The following is a 20,421-nucleotide window of genomic DNA, read 5'->3' as shown; positions in this document are numbered from 1 at the left end:
TAATAGCACCGTTGGATAACGTTAATGGAGGAATGAGGATTGGGATATTTCCACTGCACTTGCCCTTCAATTATCGTCATATTACCTTTCGTGCTTTTATTTGATATTCCTGGGCCTTCTTGAGTTCACCCCTTGCTGAGCCAACGTGATCACTAGTTTGGGTGACGCAGTATTCTATGTTGTCTACTCTATCACCCTGCCACATTGCGCAAGTGGATTGGGAAAAGATCAGGGAAAAGATCAGGGAAAGGATCAGGGAAAAGATCAGGGAAAAGATCAGGGAAAAGATCAGGGAAAAGATCAGGGAAAAGATCAGGGAAAAGATCAGGGAATAGATGAGGGAAAAGATCAGGGGAAATCATGGGAAAATCAGGGAAATCGGAGAAATCGGAGAAATCGGGAGTGAAGAGGATTGGAAGAGACGCGACGAGACGCAACGAAATTTATCCCAAAAGTCAAAAGATGCAACATCAAACATTTAACCGTTTCGTTCCGATATCGAAATATCAAGATAGAAGACAGGGATTTTGTGGATGAATTTGGAGAGAGGCGTATGTCCGGTAAAAATGATGTTAACAGACAATTGTACACAGATAACAATCACAGTACGTGTTTCAGTGGCGATTATTTTTGTTAGAATTTTTTTACAGCACCAATCAAATGGCCATTGGTAGAGTTAGTTGAGGTTGTTATTTGAGAATTAAAAAAATAGTATCACAGAGCAGTAGTGGACAGAGGCGAGACACACATCAGCACAATCATGTTAACAGGAAAGAGACACATAGTTTTTTTTTTTTTCGTTAATACGTGCATATAAACATATTTACATTCGTCGGATGTATATATGTTTATAAGCGTCAGTTATTTTGTTGATAAATTGTAGTTTTGTTAGATTTGTTACATAAAGCATTTTACACACGCACATGGATACAATTTAATTGAATATCACAGGAGTCATTATATTCACGTTGTGAGAGTGAAAATTATGGGAGAAGAATTGCAGCGATGGGTTTGAAAAAGAAATGATAATGTGTAGTTGAAAAAATAGATGAGATTAATTTTCAATGAGACAATATTGATAAAGATTTTGGTGAATGAAAAAAATGTGGAGGAATTTTTGGAGGGGCCAGGGTTGGTGGTGCAGGGGACAGGCGAGGGGAAAAAAAAACGTGACCAATTAGATGTGAATGAACTCAATAATTGTTTATAAATTTGGGGTGGACTCACCCGTCGGGCTTTGCTTTGATACTTGAGGGCTTTCTTGGTGTCCTGAGTGGCTGTCTGAACATAATCGACTGCGTGCTCCACGTGGTATTCAATGCGATCAATCATCTCGCCCTGATTTTGAGTTTTTTTTTTTTTCGTTGGTACGCGGCGCAACCCAACCAGTACAGAAGCAAATTTGTTAGTTCAGAGATAAATAGTAGATATTAAAATAATCATGCAAGAGACTTCATTATTTATTCCATAGTATCGTGCTATTTGATTAATTTCGATTATCGAGAGTTCCTCAGAGAAAGTTAATTCTTTCATTATTTTATTTTCTTTATTCATGCGTGCGTTTTTATTTCTGGAAATTACTGTAATACATCGAGAGAATTGGAGAGACTGATTTAAGGATTATTCAGTAAGTGTCAGAGATTTAATTTCGACTGGCAGAATATTTCTGCTTTTATCTCGACACTCTGACGGGTACATTTGGAGTGAAAAAAATTTATCTCTCTTTCTCTCTTTGTATACACTGAAAATTTTTAGACACAAATGGTTAGCATCACCCACAGAGCAGCGCCGCGACCTATTCTCGTAATTACGAGATGAAAATAAATAGCGAAATAAATGAAAAAATTAAATACTAGTGCCACGGGTTCACGCTGTTGACTTTGAAAATAAACTGCAGATATCGTGGGCAGCGAAAGGTCATTTCAATATATCAAATTTACAAATTGGCGAGTTTATTTCTGTTCCGAAAGGACACTGAAGTTTCTAAGAATTAATGGTAATCAATAAAATCTATAAATTCCACTTCAGTATCTCGCTAATTCATACAATTACAGATTATAATTCAATAAATATTCTCCAATTATTTTTTTCAATTGACTGATTGACTTCTCGCGATTTTTCGTCGAGTCAAAATTTTGGTAATAATCCTGAAATTTTTCTATTATTCAAAAATTCACGACAAGCTAAATTAATTAATCAAATTCATAATTGATAATTCGATTATTACGAGCTGTTTAATTCATCTACTCATCATTTGTTTTAAAATTCCAAAGACGAACCACGACGTCAATTTTTTTTCTCGTATTGTTGTCGATTGATTGAGTTGACACGAACAAATGCACTCAGCATAATAAATAATCAATGATAACGGTTAAACTAATTAAAATAGTGATTGAATGGTGAGCTTACCTGACTTTCAACCAGCATAGCCATATCCATGAACATGTCGTGCAGTTCCCTGATGGAGTTCTCTAATTTTATGATATCTGCGTGACGCGCCTCGATGTCAGCAAGAGTCTGTTTGGCTTGTTGCGTTTCCATAATAATCTAATAACCAACAAATAATTATTATCACTAAAAAATGTTGTATCGTAAAAAAAGAATGAATGAGTTCTGCAGCCGGTCGTCAAATTGGCCAGATTTACTATCTCAATTTGACTCTCGTTTGCAGATTTTTTGAAGTTATATCTTTTTTTTTTAAACTCAATACTCACCCCCTGCGTGAATACTGCGGGATTCCCCTGCTCAAGCATTTCCTCGAGCTCTTCATTAGTCGTAGTTCTCCCCGCTGTGAATGGAAAATATAATGAGTGCAGGATAGAAATAACGAGAATTAAATTTTTTCAATTGAAATGATTCTCGATTCAAGATTTTTCATTTTTCAAATTTAAGGCAGTCTAACTGAAAACTCTTGGATTTAAATTCTCTTGATTAGTGGGAATAATGAGGATTTTAGTTCACAACAGCTTTACGCAAAGTTCTGTGAAAATTGAATACATTCGGGGTGAGGAGTTGAGTTTAAAATTCAGTTCATTGAAAATTACGAGTGTTTGAATTTGAAGTTATGAATCTGCTACCGAGAAAGTTGGATAATTCATTCGAAAAACTAAAATCGTTGGGATTCCATTTTTTAAATTCAGGAGAGTTCCGAAGTTTCTTCGGTGAAGACTCCAGTGAGAAAATACTTCAAATCTAAGGAATGAATACTAACAAGAAGATAAAAATGAATTCGAGTTGAACGATTTTCAATGCAGAATTCGTTTGTGGCGAACAAGAGAAATTATTCAACGTAATGCAATTGTCAAATGAGTGGGAGTTCTTTTTAATGAATAAATTAATTTAATAAATAAATTCAAATTCATGGGAATTAAGAAGAATGATTGAGGAAATAAATACATAAATACTCACTGATTTCAAGCTGTCGTTTTATCCTTCCCTTACACCTTTCCCTATAATCGGTTTGCGTTCGATTATATTCCGTCATCACTTCAACAAACTTCCTGGATAATGTAGAATGCTGAGTTTTGCGTATCCTTAGATCCGCGGATGATTTGTTCGTGTGCTCCTCTTGTTCAATATTTTGTTCTATAACTGAAAATCAAAGCAGAATAATTTAGCACGCGATCTCAAAGTTGTACCGTTAACAAATAAATCGATTATTCAACTAACCCTTTAACTTGGCTCGAACTTTGTTAGCAGATTTCTTGATGTCGGCCATGAGATCCTCAAGTTCCATTTTGACTTCTGGAAATAATAGCAGGTGTGAGTACATAATGCAGGATTGTCACATAAATTACATAAATAATAATGAATATTCATCGAGTTGTCGCGGGGTGCAGGCGTTTATATTTCTTAATTGAGAGAGTAATTGTTTGGAATTATTTTGGATGAAGTCTTGTGATGAAGTCTTGTAATTCGAATTTTCTTCACGTTTTTGGTGGAATTTCGAGCGAGCGAACTGGAATTCTGCGTGATCGATGAAGTATTTCTGCAGTGAAGTCTGAAATTCAGCTTGAATTTTCAACTTCAGAAATTCAGTTCAAACCGCTTGACATTTTACCGTGATAAAGAGGCGTTGTACTCAACAACACTGGGATTAAATATGAATCCACCATTTCCAAGTTTAAATAAACCGGTGAAATTTCAGGACAGCCGTGGGACAAGTTGCCGTAACAATAATTTCATTCTTGTTAATTTGTTGAGGAGAATGCAAGATTTGGTCGGGAATTTGAATAAAAAATCTCTTCATGGTTGAGAAGTTTTGAAATTCAAGAAGAATTATTCTTATTAAATTCCTCCTCTTCTCATTATTATGATTATTAAACCTCCCTAGGACGGAGAAGAAGCGATGATTCAACGAAATTTATTCTTCAAATAGTTTCTAGACTCGAGAACTTTTTCTCACATCACCAAGTCAATCGCCCACTGAAAATTTCAAGTGAAATTTACCCTAGTTATCAAATTAATTCCGAACTCAAAAAGTTTCTTGAAACTGGAACACATCAAATACGTCGATGGTACCATAATTTACAAATAAAAAATAAATAAAAGATAACCCACCCAAAATATTTATTTTCCATCTGATTTTCCAACCGATAAAAAATATCCATAAATATCGAAGAAATATAAATATAATAAATAAAATGATAGCGTTATCATGACTAGTCCCAGAATGCTGGATGACGAATGGTATAAAATGGAAATATTGTCAGAGAATAATGGAATTTTCCTAATGATGGAGTGACGCATGAAAAAAGAAAATGTCCGAGAGGGAGAATAATATTTGGCGTACGTCCCTTGAAAGGTTTTCCGTCAGATACGCAAACGCAATGTTGATAGTGTTGGGGTTCTGATACCAGGGAATACAAGTAGCTGCTGTGGGTGGAAGAATGGAGGTTTCATAAGAAATTGCCTGGTGTGGTCTTCCAACTCTATCCTCGCTTCATCTTCGTGAAAACCAGGGGATCAGTTTTCCTCAATTACATCCGGATATTGAAACATTTAATCATTCAGATTTTTCCCATCTCCAAATAACAATATTATTACTATTTATTATTATTTATTAATTTATATAGTTATTGTTATTCGAGTTATTGATTGACTGGAGAGATGAATATTTAGGAAAATTACTGAAGTGAAGGTGAGGAAATTTATGGACTTAGAATTTTCACTCTGTATCAGCTTTTCTGTCTGAGCACTAGAATTTCTCCAAACATTTTCTCTCCGTGAAAAAAAAAATCACGAGGGAATTGCGTTGTCTCTTGACAAAAGGAAGTCGACGCTATTTGTTGATAAGAAAAATGAGCCCATTCCAGTGTTCATTTTTATCGTCATCACGGCAAAATAGCCTATAAAAATGTTGGAAATTCATGGAAATTCTGGATTTATTGGGAAATTGTTTCTCTAAAGGGGCCAGGGCGTCGCTGAATGTCCATAAAATATTGTCATAATTTTTGCAATAAGAGAACAGCAGTAAAAAGTTTTTTTACTGGTACAATCCCCTGTGTCGATCAGTATTGATCAAACGGTAAATAAAAACTACAAACTGTCAGAAAATTTGGAAATTTACCGGACAATCGACTGGACTCTGAAAAAATTGTAATTAACACAAAAATTTCGTCATTTCGCATTTTGGGAATTAATTATATTCTCCCAGGTCTATTTATTATGATTTTTTTTTGCAATAGCTATCTCAACGCATCTGTCACCAGCAAAATTCCACTCTAAAAACTTTTCCAAAGTTTCCCTTAAAAAAAATCGCACATCAAAGTTAAAAGAGCACTAGAATAAAACTGAAACATGCCTTAAAAGTTGAATGGATAAAGCAACTTAGAGAATTGCATAAAAAAGTTTTTCCTGTTCCACTCACTGTACCTGAAAAATTATCGCAACAATGAACGGTAAAAAAATCGTACGATCAACCATACGAATAATGCACAAATAAAACTACTCGCGAATTGCTAATGAGTTCTTGATTTAATTAACCGACTCAACTCGTAGTATTTAAATAGCAATTCTTTGTTCTCAATCTCTACCGATTCTGAAATAAAAGAGAACATCATAAACGGTTTTTCACGAAAGATTTCCTTCAGGTTCATTGAGAAAAAATTAGTGCTCCGTAAATTTACCTGCAGTAAATTCCATTCGCAATTGGCAATTTCAGATTTGTTAATTTATTTATAACGAGATAAAAAATCCACGAAATCTAAAAATCGATAAATAATATCAATCGATTTAATAATTTAAATTGATACAATTGAAAATTGAGAGATAATTGGGGTTGAAATTAGAAATAAATTGTATATCTCAAATATATAATATATTATATATCAAATGTGAAATATACGTGGAATATAATTGAATATATGTGACATATATATTTTGATATATATTATATATGAAATATGAAATATACGAGACGAATATTTTTTCGCGTATTCTTCTCCCTTTTCAATTTCAATCCCTCGAAGACTAGAATTCCCTCCACATGCCCTAAATTTCCGATAGATCCCCAATTTGTTTCGACGTCCGAAAAAGCCAAATAGACGTTCACCTAAACGAATGCTGTGATCAAAGAAATTCGAATGGATGGAGAAAAGAGAGAGTGAAAATATCCGGATTTATTCACAACGAGAGAAATGAGAGATGGGAGTGTCAGTTAATGTTATTTTTATTGTTTCCTGGATGACATGAATAAACTGGTCAAGATGTAGCGATTTCCCAGGGCAAAAGTGGCATGAAATGTGAGGAAGGACGGGTGATAGTATCAGGGATAAAAAAAGAATAAAAAAAGGGACTAGGGAGGACGATCGATGTCACGAGGAGGAAGGGTTTGTTTGCCAATCACAAAGTCCCTTTCTCCTCCAGAACCTCCAGTCGAAAAAGCAACGAAAAAAAATCGAAATATTCGAAATTTCAATACTTGAAGAGCAATATTCATGAAAAATAAAAATAAAATTACGGAACAATTCGCAAATCGTTATACACAATTGGCAATCGTCTCTAATTTTTGTATTAATACAAGGAAAGAAATGATGCATTGATTGATTTATTGGAATATTATCGATTCATCCTGGAGATCCTGGAGATCCTGGAGATCGAAAATTTTCCCCGAATTTATGACAGCGATAATTTCTATCCCTGAAGGTGTCTATTCATCAACTGTACGTGAAGAGAATTCCATTTCGGTGAAAAAAAAATGATAAAAGAAAGAGAAAAGGTGAAACAAGACCTTTTGAATAGAAAACGGAAGTGGATGCATGGGTTTTGTGTGGATGTGTACCATGGGTTGACTCGGTGGAGAAATGGTTGGTGCCAGAGGGGCTTAATCCTCATTCCACCAGGTCAATCCGTTCAACTGGAACTTTGCGAGAACTCGACCTCGTGGCTGAGGATCAATGCTCGTGGCAACGGAAAAGCAATTAGGGTGAATGGGTTGTGTCGTTTAATGGTTATTCTGGATCATAAAAAAATTATTCTTTACAAGGATTGATTTACTCGAGGGATGTATTTTACTTCAAATTTTTATCGTGCACTCATTCTGTTTAATTCTGGGGGTGCAATAAATATTTATATTATCTCAAATAAAATATTATGAAATATTAAACATATGCCATATTTAATTATTTATTTGACACATAATTAATATTTATTAATTGTTATTAATTTTTAAATCATAATTAATATGTCTGAGTTCTTAATGAGATTTGAATTATTGGAAAATATAATTATTGATAATTAGAGGATTTCGGATTTAGATGAGGAATAATAAATTTTTGGGTTTGGGAAAAAGTTTTTCCAATTTCCCAGAGAATTTTTCATGGCAACCGGAAACTCGATGTTCACGTGTGCAAATGATCGGTTGTACAAGTACACGGGGGAGTAAGAAACAGGTGACGTACAAGTGTATACCCAGAGGATATCGACAGACAGGATTTACTAATCACGTCTCTCTCTGGTCTGACAGTACCATGAGGAAAATTGGGTTAATGGTAGGTGGAAATGTGCCAGAACCCGTTCCACCGGTGCAACTGCACTTGCACTTGGTACTCCAATAAAGAGTTCCGTTTAGCGAACCGGTGGCGGGAAATTGGAAGGAAGAATTCTCATGCCAATGTCCGTAATAACATTTCAACAACTTTTTCTCTACATCATTTCAACAATTCAATAATTACCCCTAATTACCACTGGATATTTTTTCCTACGTCCTCTGTACTGTTTAATAAATCCTCCAAACATTTTTGTTTTTTTTTTTTATAAATTGGAAATTAATTTATCAATCAGAAATTATGGAAAAGAAAAATCGCCGATAACGCACAAAAATAAATTCACTAACAATCCCAGAACAATTCCCAAAAATTCAATTTTCCTCTGAACCAATAAACAAATACGAGTAAAAAAAATACTTTAGATCGGGGCACGGATAAATATTAAAGTAGTTCTGATAAAACTGCAGTAAAAACCCAACGAAATAAAAAAAAAAGCGAGAGGTAGTGTAAAATAATCTGATATAGAACAATCGATTCTAGTTACCGCGAACATATTGAAAAATAAAAACGGAAATAAGAACTCGTGAAAAACTCACTGCTCTAGATGATCCGATATGGCAGGATGGGGGAGGGTGGCAAAGGGTGGTGGAGGGTGGTGGAGGGTGGTGGTGGGTGGTGGAGGGTAAAGAGGGTAAAAATCGATTTCTGGTTACGTCCCATGACCTATCGGAGGCAGGTGGACACTCGAGGCTCGAAAGTGGCACTTATCAGAGCCTTGGAGATGGTGGAGATGGTGAAGATGGTGTAGTGCAACCCCAGACGATTTTCACGGTAGAACAGGAGAAAATTGGTGTACACCCGGTAGGACAAAGGGACGAAAACTTGCAACCGGGTACTTTAACGAATCATCTCTATAGGTAGACCATTACACAAAGGGATAGGGAAGATCTTCGAGGGGTGGGATGGTGAATAAGTGGAGAACGAAAAGCTTTCTCGTGGGTATGAATATTCAGGGGCTACCTGATGGAGTTGGATCCTGCCTTGCCAATCAATTCTACGGGTTTAACGTGTACATGGAGATTTTCTCGGTGAAGACATTGATTTCATGTGCGCTCAGATAATTATTTTATCAATTACGCAAGTGTTGATCAATTTGTTGATCGAAAAATTGATTTTTGAAGAAATTCCACATATTCCAATATAAATGATGATTTAATTGATCATTTTAATTGAGGATTATTGATTAATTCAATGTCAATGTAATTGAAGATAAATTTAGTTGTGCAAGTAATTTATCATTAATTATAGACAAGCTTCAATTATTCAAGTGAAATAAATAACATAAATAATGTTGAATCTCGAATTTGAGGAATTCCAGAAAGAATTTGAAGTTATAGAAGAATTGAAAACTGCGATATTTGAATAGCTATCGCATTTTCCTTCTTTCAGGCAGACTATTCCCTTTTTTATACTCGAAGAATGAAGAAAGGTGACAAATACAGGGATCACTCTTGCTCCAATGATCAATTTTTTTTTTTTTTCATTTCGAAAGAGGGAAAAACTTTTCTTTATGTCTGACCCGTTTAAGGTTTTCCAATTCTTTTCCTCTTTATTGTTGTATCGGCGTTCTGGTTTCGTTTTCTGCTGCATTGACAATGATAATAGCAGTACTGCTTCTCTCTGGTAAAAGAGATGACCCAGCATTAGCCCTTGGAAGTCCTACAAATATTGTGTGCTCATCACTATCGATTTGGCGTCTGTTAAATCCCATCGTTAATCGCTTGGTAATTTTAAACTGAAGGAGTTGATTGAGTGGAGTCTAGTTACCCTAAATTACACCCGAGAATTAATTTCCCGTCCCTATAACATTCCAGATTCGCATATTCAGATTTTTTTTTTGAGATTAATCTGTGGAATGAACGAACGGAGAGATAAAAAAATATATAAAATTCATCAGTTCTTCATGGCTGTATTGATTCAAAAAATTGTAAATCAGAATTTTCTCATTACGATTCTCGATAAATTACTTTTCAAACCAATAATTCAACTGTATTATAATTTAATCCTTAATTACACTGACTTCAGGTAATTATAGTCAAAAATATTTTAGCTAATGAATTTCATTGATTTGTTCATAAATTTTTTGGTTATTAACTATTATCTTTTACGCAATGCAGGAAGTTACAAATTGCGGATTGTAAAATGTAGAAAAATCTTGCATCTGTGATTATGTTCTCTTGGTAAGATTTAACATTGAAGTGTACTTGGTCGTGGCTCAATAAGTTATTTGCCAGTTCACTTGTCACATCGTAAGCACTTGGAGGAGATTATGTAAACAGCTCGGTGTTAGCTCTCCGATATAATTTTCCACAGAGGAGTAATCCTCGATGTCAGAATTGCCGAGAATTCCGATAAGAGCTACGATAACGACAGCGAATCCTCCGTAATTAATTCTATCTTCGGTAATTTTTGGGATTATCAGTGTATTTATGCAGCACTCAAGGCTCCACGATGAGAAATAATTAACTAATTAATTTACCTAACGTTTTTCATTGTAAAAATTGCGCAAAAAATTCTGATAAACAATTTCACTTATTAATTGAATCTCTCCAGCCATAAACAATAACATCCATAAAATTCCGTTCATCCGGAATTTTTCTATCTGATTATTTCTGTAGGGGAATTTCAAGTTAAAAACGAGTCATGAACTTTAGCAGATTAAATTGAACCGGCAAATCGAATTAGCTATTGAAAAATATTTCCCCCTTGGCATAAATACCACCTAATTGAGTCAAAGTTCAATACAGAGAATTTTCACTGCTTGATTGATCGACTCAATGAATTGTGTAATGGAAATAATTCGAAAGGATGATCTTCTCCGAGATTGATATTTCAGACTACAAGTGGTGGATTAAAGTGATAAGGGAATAACCGATGGCTCAAGGAGTTTAAAAATACAGGAAGAGCATTCAAGGTGAAGGAAGGGAGAATTTACAATAAAGAAGAGACTCAACAAAATCTCTGGATAATTTTATAAAAATCTCTGAATGATTTTATAAAAATCTCTGAATGATTTTATAAAAATCTTTGAATAATTTTATAAAAATCTCTGCACAGGAGACAGCGATAAATTTGAGTTAAAAGTTACTGGGAAATGAATTTGTTCTTCAGGTGCTCTGTGATGTACCTGAAGAGCAATATTATGACAGGACTGGAGGAACAGTTTGACAGTTAGCCTCGGGGAAGGGCAAACTACTCTCTTTTGTATCTCCTTGTGATAACAGAATTCCTACACTTCGTGGCATTCAGTGAGAAACTCCAAGAAGTTATCCAATGTTAGTTCCCGGCAAATGTTTGGATAAACAATCTTATTAATCCACCTCTGAGATTGCCAATAAAACTCGTATGTGGAATTATCTAAACAGTCTTCAATCAATCCTCATCCAATGGGAACTTGGACAGGATTTCCTGGTCAATCAGAATCAGAAATACGGAAATCTATTTTCGGAAAGATAAACCGGACATTCAGTGGAATTCAGTTGCAAGTGGCCAGAATCAATTTTCTACATTTCCGACAACCACCGGATGAGTTTATAATTGATTTTCCAATCGCCACTAGACATTTTCGGCTTAATCCAACATTAAAAGCACTTACTCCACTATTCCAATGCAGAGAGAGAAAAAAAAAGAAACGTCACGTAAATTTCATGACTTGCTCCATAAAAATTAAAATTCAATTAATTATAAACTATTTTGGTTCCGCCATTTAAATAATTCTAAAATCTATAATTAGATTACCAGAAAATTCTTTCCAGGAATTTTAATGATTCGTAATTAAAAATTAAAATTAAGAAAATTCTTTCCCGAAAATTATATTTATTCGTAATTCGTAATTAGTCGAAGGACTAAATATTTTTTCAACATTTCGCGAACAGTGTAAACGATTGAGCTAAACTGATTAGTAAAAAAAAAACCGCGAGGAAAGTTGTTTCCATTGAAATATCATGGGATCGCGAGGATTCCCCCAGGAGTCCAAGTGATTATAGCGAATTCGTTCTGAGATACGTAATCCCAGGGGTACACCTCTTCTTTTCACAATCTATACCCGCGGTGTTCACCCACCGGCAATACGAACAAATCCACAGGGAAGCCAAAAAGGAAAAACGACTTATTCGAAAAACTTTATTTCCACATCCACCCCGTATGACCCACTTAATCCACCCTAAATCAGCCATTTCACCCCCTTTGCTACAACACCCTCTGGCTTAACGGCCTATTCCGTGTCTCTGTACTCCATTCTTGTCTTGAAAAAAAAAAAAAAATCCTGTAATTGTACAATGCCACATCGATTTATCGTGTCCCCCAGGAAACGCATTGAAAAGTTGTGGGATTTTCCCATTTCGAGGGGTTGATAAATCGAATTGATCGCCGAGGGTGCGGAATAATATTTTTATTTGCGATTATCTCGAGTTTAAAGCTCATCGTCACTGGAAAAATTACGTGGAGTCGTATTAATTTAAAATCCCCAATTATATTGATTTACTTTTTGATCATTCCAATGAATTCCAATAAAAAAAAATTGTCCCGTACCTAATTACGAGTAATTACGAGTTCCAAATTTGTAAATTATAATTTTCCAGTTGTGAATTAGTCTTGTAAATAATTGTAAATAATTGTAAATAATGGTAAATAATTGTAAATAATTGTAAATAATCGTAAATAATTGTAAATAATTGTAAATAATTGTAAATAACGAGTTAGAATATTTATGGCGAAGCTAAAGACATTTGGCAGAATAATTTTTTTGAGTGATCAATAGACCGTGATTGATAGGGTCGTTATTCATTTCAAAGATTTCCGGAGGAATGAGAAACTTTCAATGTACCATAAATAACAGTATCCAATAGCTTATGTACAGAACGATGGCAATTTTTGGACCCTCTTTATACCCATCTTCCACTGAAGTAGGCATTATGTTTTATGCTTACTCCACAAGATTACGAAGCATTTCCTCAAGTTTTATTTTTTTCTCCCTCACCAGAAGACGAGGGCAGTACAAGAAAAGACGACACGAAGAGGAGGAAACAGTGGTATTAGAATGAAGATAGCAACGAGGAAAAATATGAGGAAAGAAAGCGTCGGTTTTACGACCCGGGGTGACGACTTTTTCACAATCAGCGAATAACAGAAATTGTCTCATTCGCCTGGAAAATATTCTCCCCATTTACCCATAAATTAATTAATTATTTTCCTGATTCGATATACATATTCAAAATTATATAAAAAATTGAGACGTACGTGATGTGCGGTAGGCGGAAAAAATATCCCCGGAAAAAAAAGCCCACACACCCAAAACGTGTTAAAACCCCCCCAATTTGATAGACCGTAGGAAAATTAGAGTCCCTGAAAAAATAGACAACGAAAAAAATAATTAAATTAAAAAATAATTAAATTGAGGGAGTTTTAACACGTTTTGAATGTGTGGGATATTTTTTCCCTGGGATTCCCTGGGATTTTCCGGGATTCGTGATGTGCGATTGGTTTCAAATATTTGGAATTTGTTTTCTTTGAATTTTTTATAATAGAATAAAAAATTCCAGAAAAATATGCGAATGTCTCTGAAGATCGGGTGAAGCTGCCACCCCGATCTCAACCGAGACGAAGAAAATTGATGATTGCAACAGATGACCGAGTGAATACTTCAAACCGAGAAAGTGTGAAGGGTCGGGTAAATAGTACGACCGAGGATGGTGAATTGTCGTGGATAGGATGAGAAATGGAATAAATCCGTGAAGTGGTGAATCGGTGAGATTCGATGAGAACGAGAGAGAGAGAAAAAAAAAAGAAAATGGGAATGGGGTAGAAGTGAGGGGTGAATCAAGTTGAAACGAGAAGGAATGGGGGATGTCTGGGGGTTTCAGCTGGCAGTTGTGGCTTGGGATCAATAGCAAAGAACCCGGTCTACCTGGCCATTCGTATCCCCATTCCACATTAAAACCTCAAGCCCTTTTACCACTAAATCAGACTAGCAATCTTGTGCCAAGTTTGCGTGATGTTGTATCGAATTTAACAGCGGTGCTATTAGCAAAACAACCGCAAATCCGCAATTAAAATCGATTGAGATTTGCCATCACTTTTTCGATTGGAAGAGCTGATATGACATGTCTGAATACCCTGAGACCTAGAGGAATAACTATCTATCACTTTTCATAAATGAATTTCAATTTTTAAATCTTAATTTAAAAAAAAAGTTCAAAATGTCAATTTTCTCAAATTTCTTCTAGCTTAAAAAATTTTTATAAAAAATAAAAATTTATACATATTATACTAACAATATATAATTAATAAGAATATATCAATAATGATATATATACATTAATTATTAGATATATTAATATTGATATATATATTTAGAATATACCTCAAGCGAGAAAAATTATTTTAAAAAAATTCAATAGCGATATTCGAGAGTATGAGTTGTGGAGTAAAAAATGTCTCGACCTTCGACATCTGCATAAATAAACAATAATTCCCCGAAATTGATGAATATTCAATGTTCTAATTACAAGATTCGATTACCAGACGAGCGGCAACTGTCGCCCCTTTGGGAAACGATTGAAAATAATTCTTGCAGGAGATAGAATGCGCAATGACAACAAAACGTAATCACACTGCGACTGTATAGAAAGTACATGTCGGTACAAGTGCACGTACCAATTGCCATCCATCAGTTGGAATATGCAAAGCATGGAGCCATTACATTCACTGGATGATTTCATATACTCTGTATCACCTCATACCATCGAAATACCGAAGGTTAAATTGCCTTTCAGCACTCCAGTGTTCAACCACCAATTTCACTGGCAAACACCGAACCCGGGGGAATATAAACAATCGTTTATCGAAAAAATCATCATTATTGCATGGATTTTAAAATAATCCACTTCTGTCAAATAATGGGGAATCAAATGGCGAAAAATTATTCACAGGTTTTTTCTCACTTGGGTACGAGAGTTTCTCATTGGACTAGATAAAAAAAAACCTCGCGTTATTGTCAATCAATTTTTTAAACAAATACCCAAAAATCTCAAGTGCATTATTAATGTTTTCAGAATATGGAATTTTTGGAAATAGAATAGTGTCATTTATATATGTTAATAATGTATGAAAATTGAACTTTAATTGTTCAGAAATGCGTGAATAAATAAATTGTTTGTTTAAATAAATAGTAGGGGAATTATATTTTTTGGAGTACATGACGTTAGGAATCAGTCGATAATTTTTGAAGTTGAATTTCAACAGCTGATCATGAATTAATTCAATTTTTAATTTCTATTCAATTTCAAATTATTATACTTTCTCTTTTTGAGTCGTTGAATTTTTCTTTCTGAGTGATTACATCAAAATTTTGAATATCATTTACACGAAATGAGTTGTCGATGAAAATCTGAGAACCTTGTTATGAGATCAAGTAGAGGTGCGTGACACCCTGATGACTTTTCCAAGGATTAAAATAATTGGAATCTAGGGGAAAGATAAATCTAGCCCTTGAGATTGTCGAAGCGATTAATTCCTGAAATTCTCCCATCAAAAATTCAACGAAAAAAAATAGTATAAAGAATATTCCAATAAATTACGAAAACAATAATTAACAATTGGATTAAATTGTAAATTCCCGAGGAATAGAGCAATAATTTCCCGTTTTTCTTCAATGTTCAATGAATATTTAATGCCAGAAGGAGAAATTATTCTATAATAATTACCCATTACCCACTGCTACTATAAAATTCATATTTCCCATGTCGACGAGGAAAATTGAATAAAATGTAATAATTTCCAAAGCAATAACATCGGAAATGACTTCCCTCTAGTAATTTCGATAATTTTATGAAAAAATTTTTTTTTATCCCCTCGCAGAGATCGGAAGAACAGAATAATAATCTAGCCCCTGACACACGCAACAGGAAAAATCAAACCGATTAAGTACACGTACAGAAAAATCGAGTGAAAAAAACCAGAAAGTAATTTTCCATCGCGGAAAAATAATGAGATAACAAAACGGAAAAAGTCAAAATATTCAGTCAATAATTTCTAAAATACGTATCTAGTATTTTTTTATTGGGTGAGGATTTCATAATTTCACTATTTACTTGGCATCTGGGGTTGAATAAATTTGTCTACTTAATTTTTCCACGAGACGAAATCCCTTCTACGGAAAAGGGGGAATTGGAAAGGGCTTCCTGGACCTTCGCCAGGATAAAAAGAAAATCTGATAAATATCATTGGTGACTGAAAGTTGAGACAATACAGTGGGACAGATAAAAGAAAAGTGAATTTACTCTGCATGCGCTCGATGATTCATATAAAACGATATTCCCTCTTGAAATTTCAACATTCGATCTAGCCCTCGAGCTACCAATTCCGCCATTTCTACTCCTTGAAATTCAATAAAGTACGACGTACACTCATTTCCCGCATATTGGACTCCAAAGTGATATTTATTTTATTCATTGACAGTTTATTTGATAACTCCCCAAGTTGAAAATGATAGAGGTGGAATTGTGGGTAACGAGGGAATTTTATCCAGAAGGAATTGAGAGATTGAATCATCGGGGGAATTAGGATTTTAACCGATTGAGGGATTTTACGATGCCTGCACGTTAGATTTTGATTGTATCGCCGTGATTTATCTCGGGGTGTGAAATATCAACACAAATCGCTATAAAAAAAAATAAGCTGGGAATAAAAAAAAAACGCGCGGATCGTTCAGTACGATTTAAAAATTTTTACTCATTTTTCAGATAAAATAAAATCATGGAGAATATAGGTCGTCTCTATTTTTAGATAATATTTAAATATTTTAAATATTTCTACAATTTCGTAATAAATTGATCACGAATTAATTGTTAATAACAAAATTCATGATTGTGTCGAATTAAAAAAATTAATCAAATGAAACCAAAAATCTTGAATAAATCGGAATTGACTTATTGTAATTTCTCGTGTATAATAATTATTGGTAATTAATTATATTGAAAAGAAAAAGAAAAGAAAAATTATTTCATTTTTACGTTCAATGACTTCTGTACTGAGAATGAAATTATTCTAGTGCCACGAATTTGATTCGTTGTGCCAGTTTGATTGAAAGGTAAAAATAAATTAATTATTTAATTGGAAAATCTTCGAGAAAGTACAAAAGATATTCAGATTGTTGAATCTCAACATTCAAAGAAGGAGAACTACCAAGTCTCCAAGAGGAATCACGCCAGGAAGAAAACTATTTACATTTTCCTCTCTCCATGCTCCATCTCTGTAAGAGATTGAAAGAACACAAAAAGTTGCGGATTCAGCATGAATTTTTTTCATCTCCCCTTTCATTATTCAAGTTAATCCTTCATAAGCTCTGAGGTTAGCACACCAGCTGCTTAATCTCAGCTATTGTTACTGTAACCACATCTCGACACCAGTAATGATAAATAAATAATAAAACAAGTGGCGAGTCGTTCAGAAGCTGCACTGCATCAATCCCCCAGATTTTACGATTATCCATTTAATAAATAAATAAATAAATTCCCTGAACTACCGATTTACGATATATCCGATAATTATTATCATAAACAAATTCGATTGTTCAATGATTCAATGTTTAATAACGAATGTAATGCGGGGAAAGCGTGGAATTGTGGGAAATATTAATTAAAAAATTTCCCATTTGTTGTAATTAACGCACGCAATTTTTAATTCCAAAAAAAAAAATTTGGAAAAATCACGTGTTCGAATGGTGAGTCTCACCCCATTTTGGTGATAGAGCTAATGGTATTCAACCGGAATGCAACACCAAAATAGTTATTCAGAGAATTTACAGGAAACTGTGCGCTATTATGTGTTGTACCATAAAACGGAGTTGCACGTTAAATTCTAGGATACACGTACTGTACTTCAGTGATGTATAACAGCAACAATTGGAGCAAGGACAATTACTGATACGACATTGTTCTTCCTACCAAAGTTATCTCTGAAGTTTCACGATCCCGTGAATATTTCTCGTGACAACTACCAGGACATCACTTGTCCACTCGATTCAGCAGATTTCTTATTATTTATTAATTTTTTTTTAATGAAAAAAACACTTACTTTCGTCGGTCTGTGGGGCTGATAAGATGGCACTGTGCTTCTTCTTCACCTCCTCGACATTCGTTTGGATATTGTCAATCATCTCGCGGATTTCCTCCACCTGATTCAAACAAAAAATAATTAAAAATTGTAATTATAGTCACGTCACATTATTTTATATAAAATTCATTACCACTTGCATTCGTAATTTATTTTCTGGTTTTTGGGAATAATATTCTTCCTGATCTAGTGTTCGGACCGCATTTCGTCACTAATTGAAATGAAAATTTAATTTTATAACAGAATAACAGGAATTGACCAGTTACTCGATTTATTCCCCCTATTTTTATTTATAGATCCTTTCAGGGTGTGAGGAGTGTCAAGCAAAAACAGGATATCGGAAAATGCGATAAGTAATTCGGATTTGTTTTAGTATTTTGTCGGTTGCCGGGGGCTAGAATCAATTGCGTATAAAAGTTTTCAAGAGGCCGAACAAAATCCACAATTCAGACAACAAAAATTTTACTAACAATTGCAGAATTAATTAAAACCATCCGCAATTAAAGGAGCATTATTAAATTATTAACTTCCTTATTATTATCGTTATTGTTATTATTATTCCATAAAATCCTTGCACGTTGTAAATAATAAAAAAAAATCCTGAATTTATTGTTAAAATCTTTAATTAGATCGCCGATTGTCTGATCGATAGGAAAATTAATAAAATTGAAAGTTGAATAAAATCGTATCGAATATCGCGCCAACTTTAATGAGAGAATTAATTGTAAATGGGAATCCCGATAAATTTGGATAAATTCGAATGGAATGTATCGATTTCACCCGTATCGGCGCATGTCGGTGGTGTATCGGTGGTAAAATTCGTGGGGGTGTTTCACCGTTAGAATATCACGTCTAACAATTTATCTCCAATACTTGGCGCCTGTCAAGACAATGTCAATTCACACCCGATGGGGGAAAAGCGGATTTCTCTTGGGGGACAAGAGCCTATTTCACCCGGGAAAACTCTTAACCCAGTTTCAGGGGAAAACGGTAAATCGAACTTATTTGAAATTTCAAATGGCACACCCAAAACCATTTATTTCAATTAAACCGATATCCATTTTTCCCATTTTTCCCATTTTTCCCATTTTTCCCATTTTTTCCATTTTTTCCATTTTTTTACAATTCCCCCATACGCGGTTGATAAATAAAAAATTTTACCGTTTTAATTTTTTGTTATTGTTATAATTATTTTATTTATATCTCATACTTAATTCTAGTATTATATTCCATTAGAATGAGATATCAATAAAAATTGTTATCTAGACAAAAAAAAAATGAAGACGATTTAATAAAAAATTGAAATTCATCGGAAAATATCTCCGGAAATTTTCCCGTAAATTCACGCAATCAAGATAAATTCCCCGGGAATTCATTAATTCAGGAGAGTGGGGGGGAAAAGAAATTGAAAGGAAAGAATTCCCGAGAATAGAACGAGCATTAAGTGTAGTACTCACGAAGGGATTTCAGAGGATCACAAAAAGAAAGGAGAGAAGAAAAAAGTGATGAAAGGGAAAAGTACAGGCTCTCGAGAGTTACTCGAAGTGTACATGAGAGATAACGATTTCTTTCCGAGTGATCGACTCCTTGAATCGAATCCGTCTGCATGTGAATGTAAGGGAATCCTCGTGAATCATCCCGAAATACCATTTGGTAATTTTCCCAGAGTGAAGACGCAGAAAAATGGAATTGCTTTGTGAAAACTGAATTCAATCTCTCCAATTTCTGCATTTCATCGATCTACTTCCTCTTCATTCTATTTTCCTTTCCTTCCACTAACGTGAGGAGAATTATTGATATTTTCTCCAACGGAATATTTTATTTAAATAATTAATTATTAATAACCGCAATAATTCTTCTCACGCGACTTTACCGCACTCGTTACGAAATATCCTATTTTGGAGGGACTAAAAATTGTAGAACTCTGCAAAAAAAATTCACAACGGCTGGGTAAAAATATTTCACGCACATTTCCCTAGGGAATAACGAAAAAATGTTATTTCCATTTATTTTAGAGATTTTGGAATAACTTTCGGATCAATATCCCAACGTCCACAGATACCGGGAGACGGCACTTATTCTTGTTCATTTATGGGTCACGTTTGTGGGAATCACAAGTTAAATAAAAACCGGGTAGAAGAAATAATCGTAAAAAATAAAGGAATGGGCGCCGTCTGGAGCTTTGCCACCCTCTTTACTCTCTCGTGTACATTAAACGTAGAAAAAACGATGAGCAGAAGAAAAGCATTCGCAATATTAT

The 20,421-nt window shown here is 34.3% G+C and overlaps 1 protein-coding gene across 5 annotated transcripts in view; it reads right to left on the bottom strand.

Annotated features, from left to right (window-relative positions):
• Syx1A (Syntaxin 1A) overlaps positions 1-20,421 on the bottom strand; it is a 42,353-nt gene that overhangs the window by 12,828 nt on the left and 9,104 nt on the right. For 3 of the 5 annotated variants that reach the window (XM_011306741.1, XM_011306743.1, XM_011306740.1), the window contains exons 3-8: positions 18,123-18,222; positions 3,670-3,744; positions 3,409-3,591; positions 2,715-2,788; positions 2,410-2,547; positions 1,228-1,338 (exon numbers count right to left, since the gene is read on the bottom strand). In XM_011306741.1, coding sequence (XP_011305043.1) covers positions 1,228-1,338; positions 2,410-2,547; positions 2,715-2,788; positions 3,409-3,591; positions 3,670-3,744; positions 18,123-18,222 — 681 coding nt within the window. Of the gene's footprint in view, positions 1-85; positions 197-1,227; positions 1,339-2,409; positions 2,548-2,714; positions 2,789-3,408; positions 3,592-3,669; positions 3,745-18,122; positions 18,223-20,421 lie in introns of all 5 variants that reach the window. The other 2 variants (XR_892282.1, XM_011306742.1) reach the window with 2 other exon arrangements.

This window comes from Fopius arisanus, unplaced genomic scaffold, assembly GCF_000806365.1.
Source record: "Fopius arisanus strain USDA-PBARC FA_bdor unplaced genomic scaffold, ASM80636v1 scaffold00049, whole genome shotgun sequence".
In the NCBI taxonomy this organism is placed as follows: domain Eukaryota; kingdom Metazoa; phylum Arthropoda; class Insecta; order Hymenoptera; family Braconidae; genus Fopius; species Fopius arisanus.
Note: the sequence above shows the minus strand (reverse complement) of the source record. Positions and strands in the feature narration are given on the sequence as shown.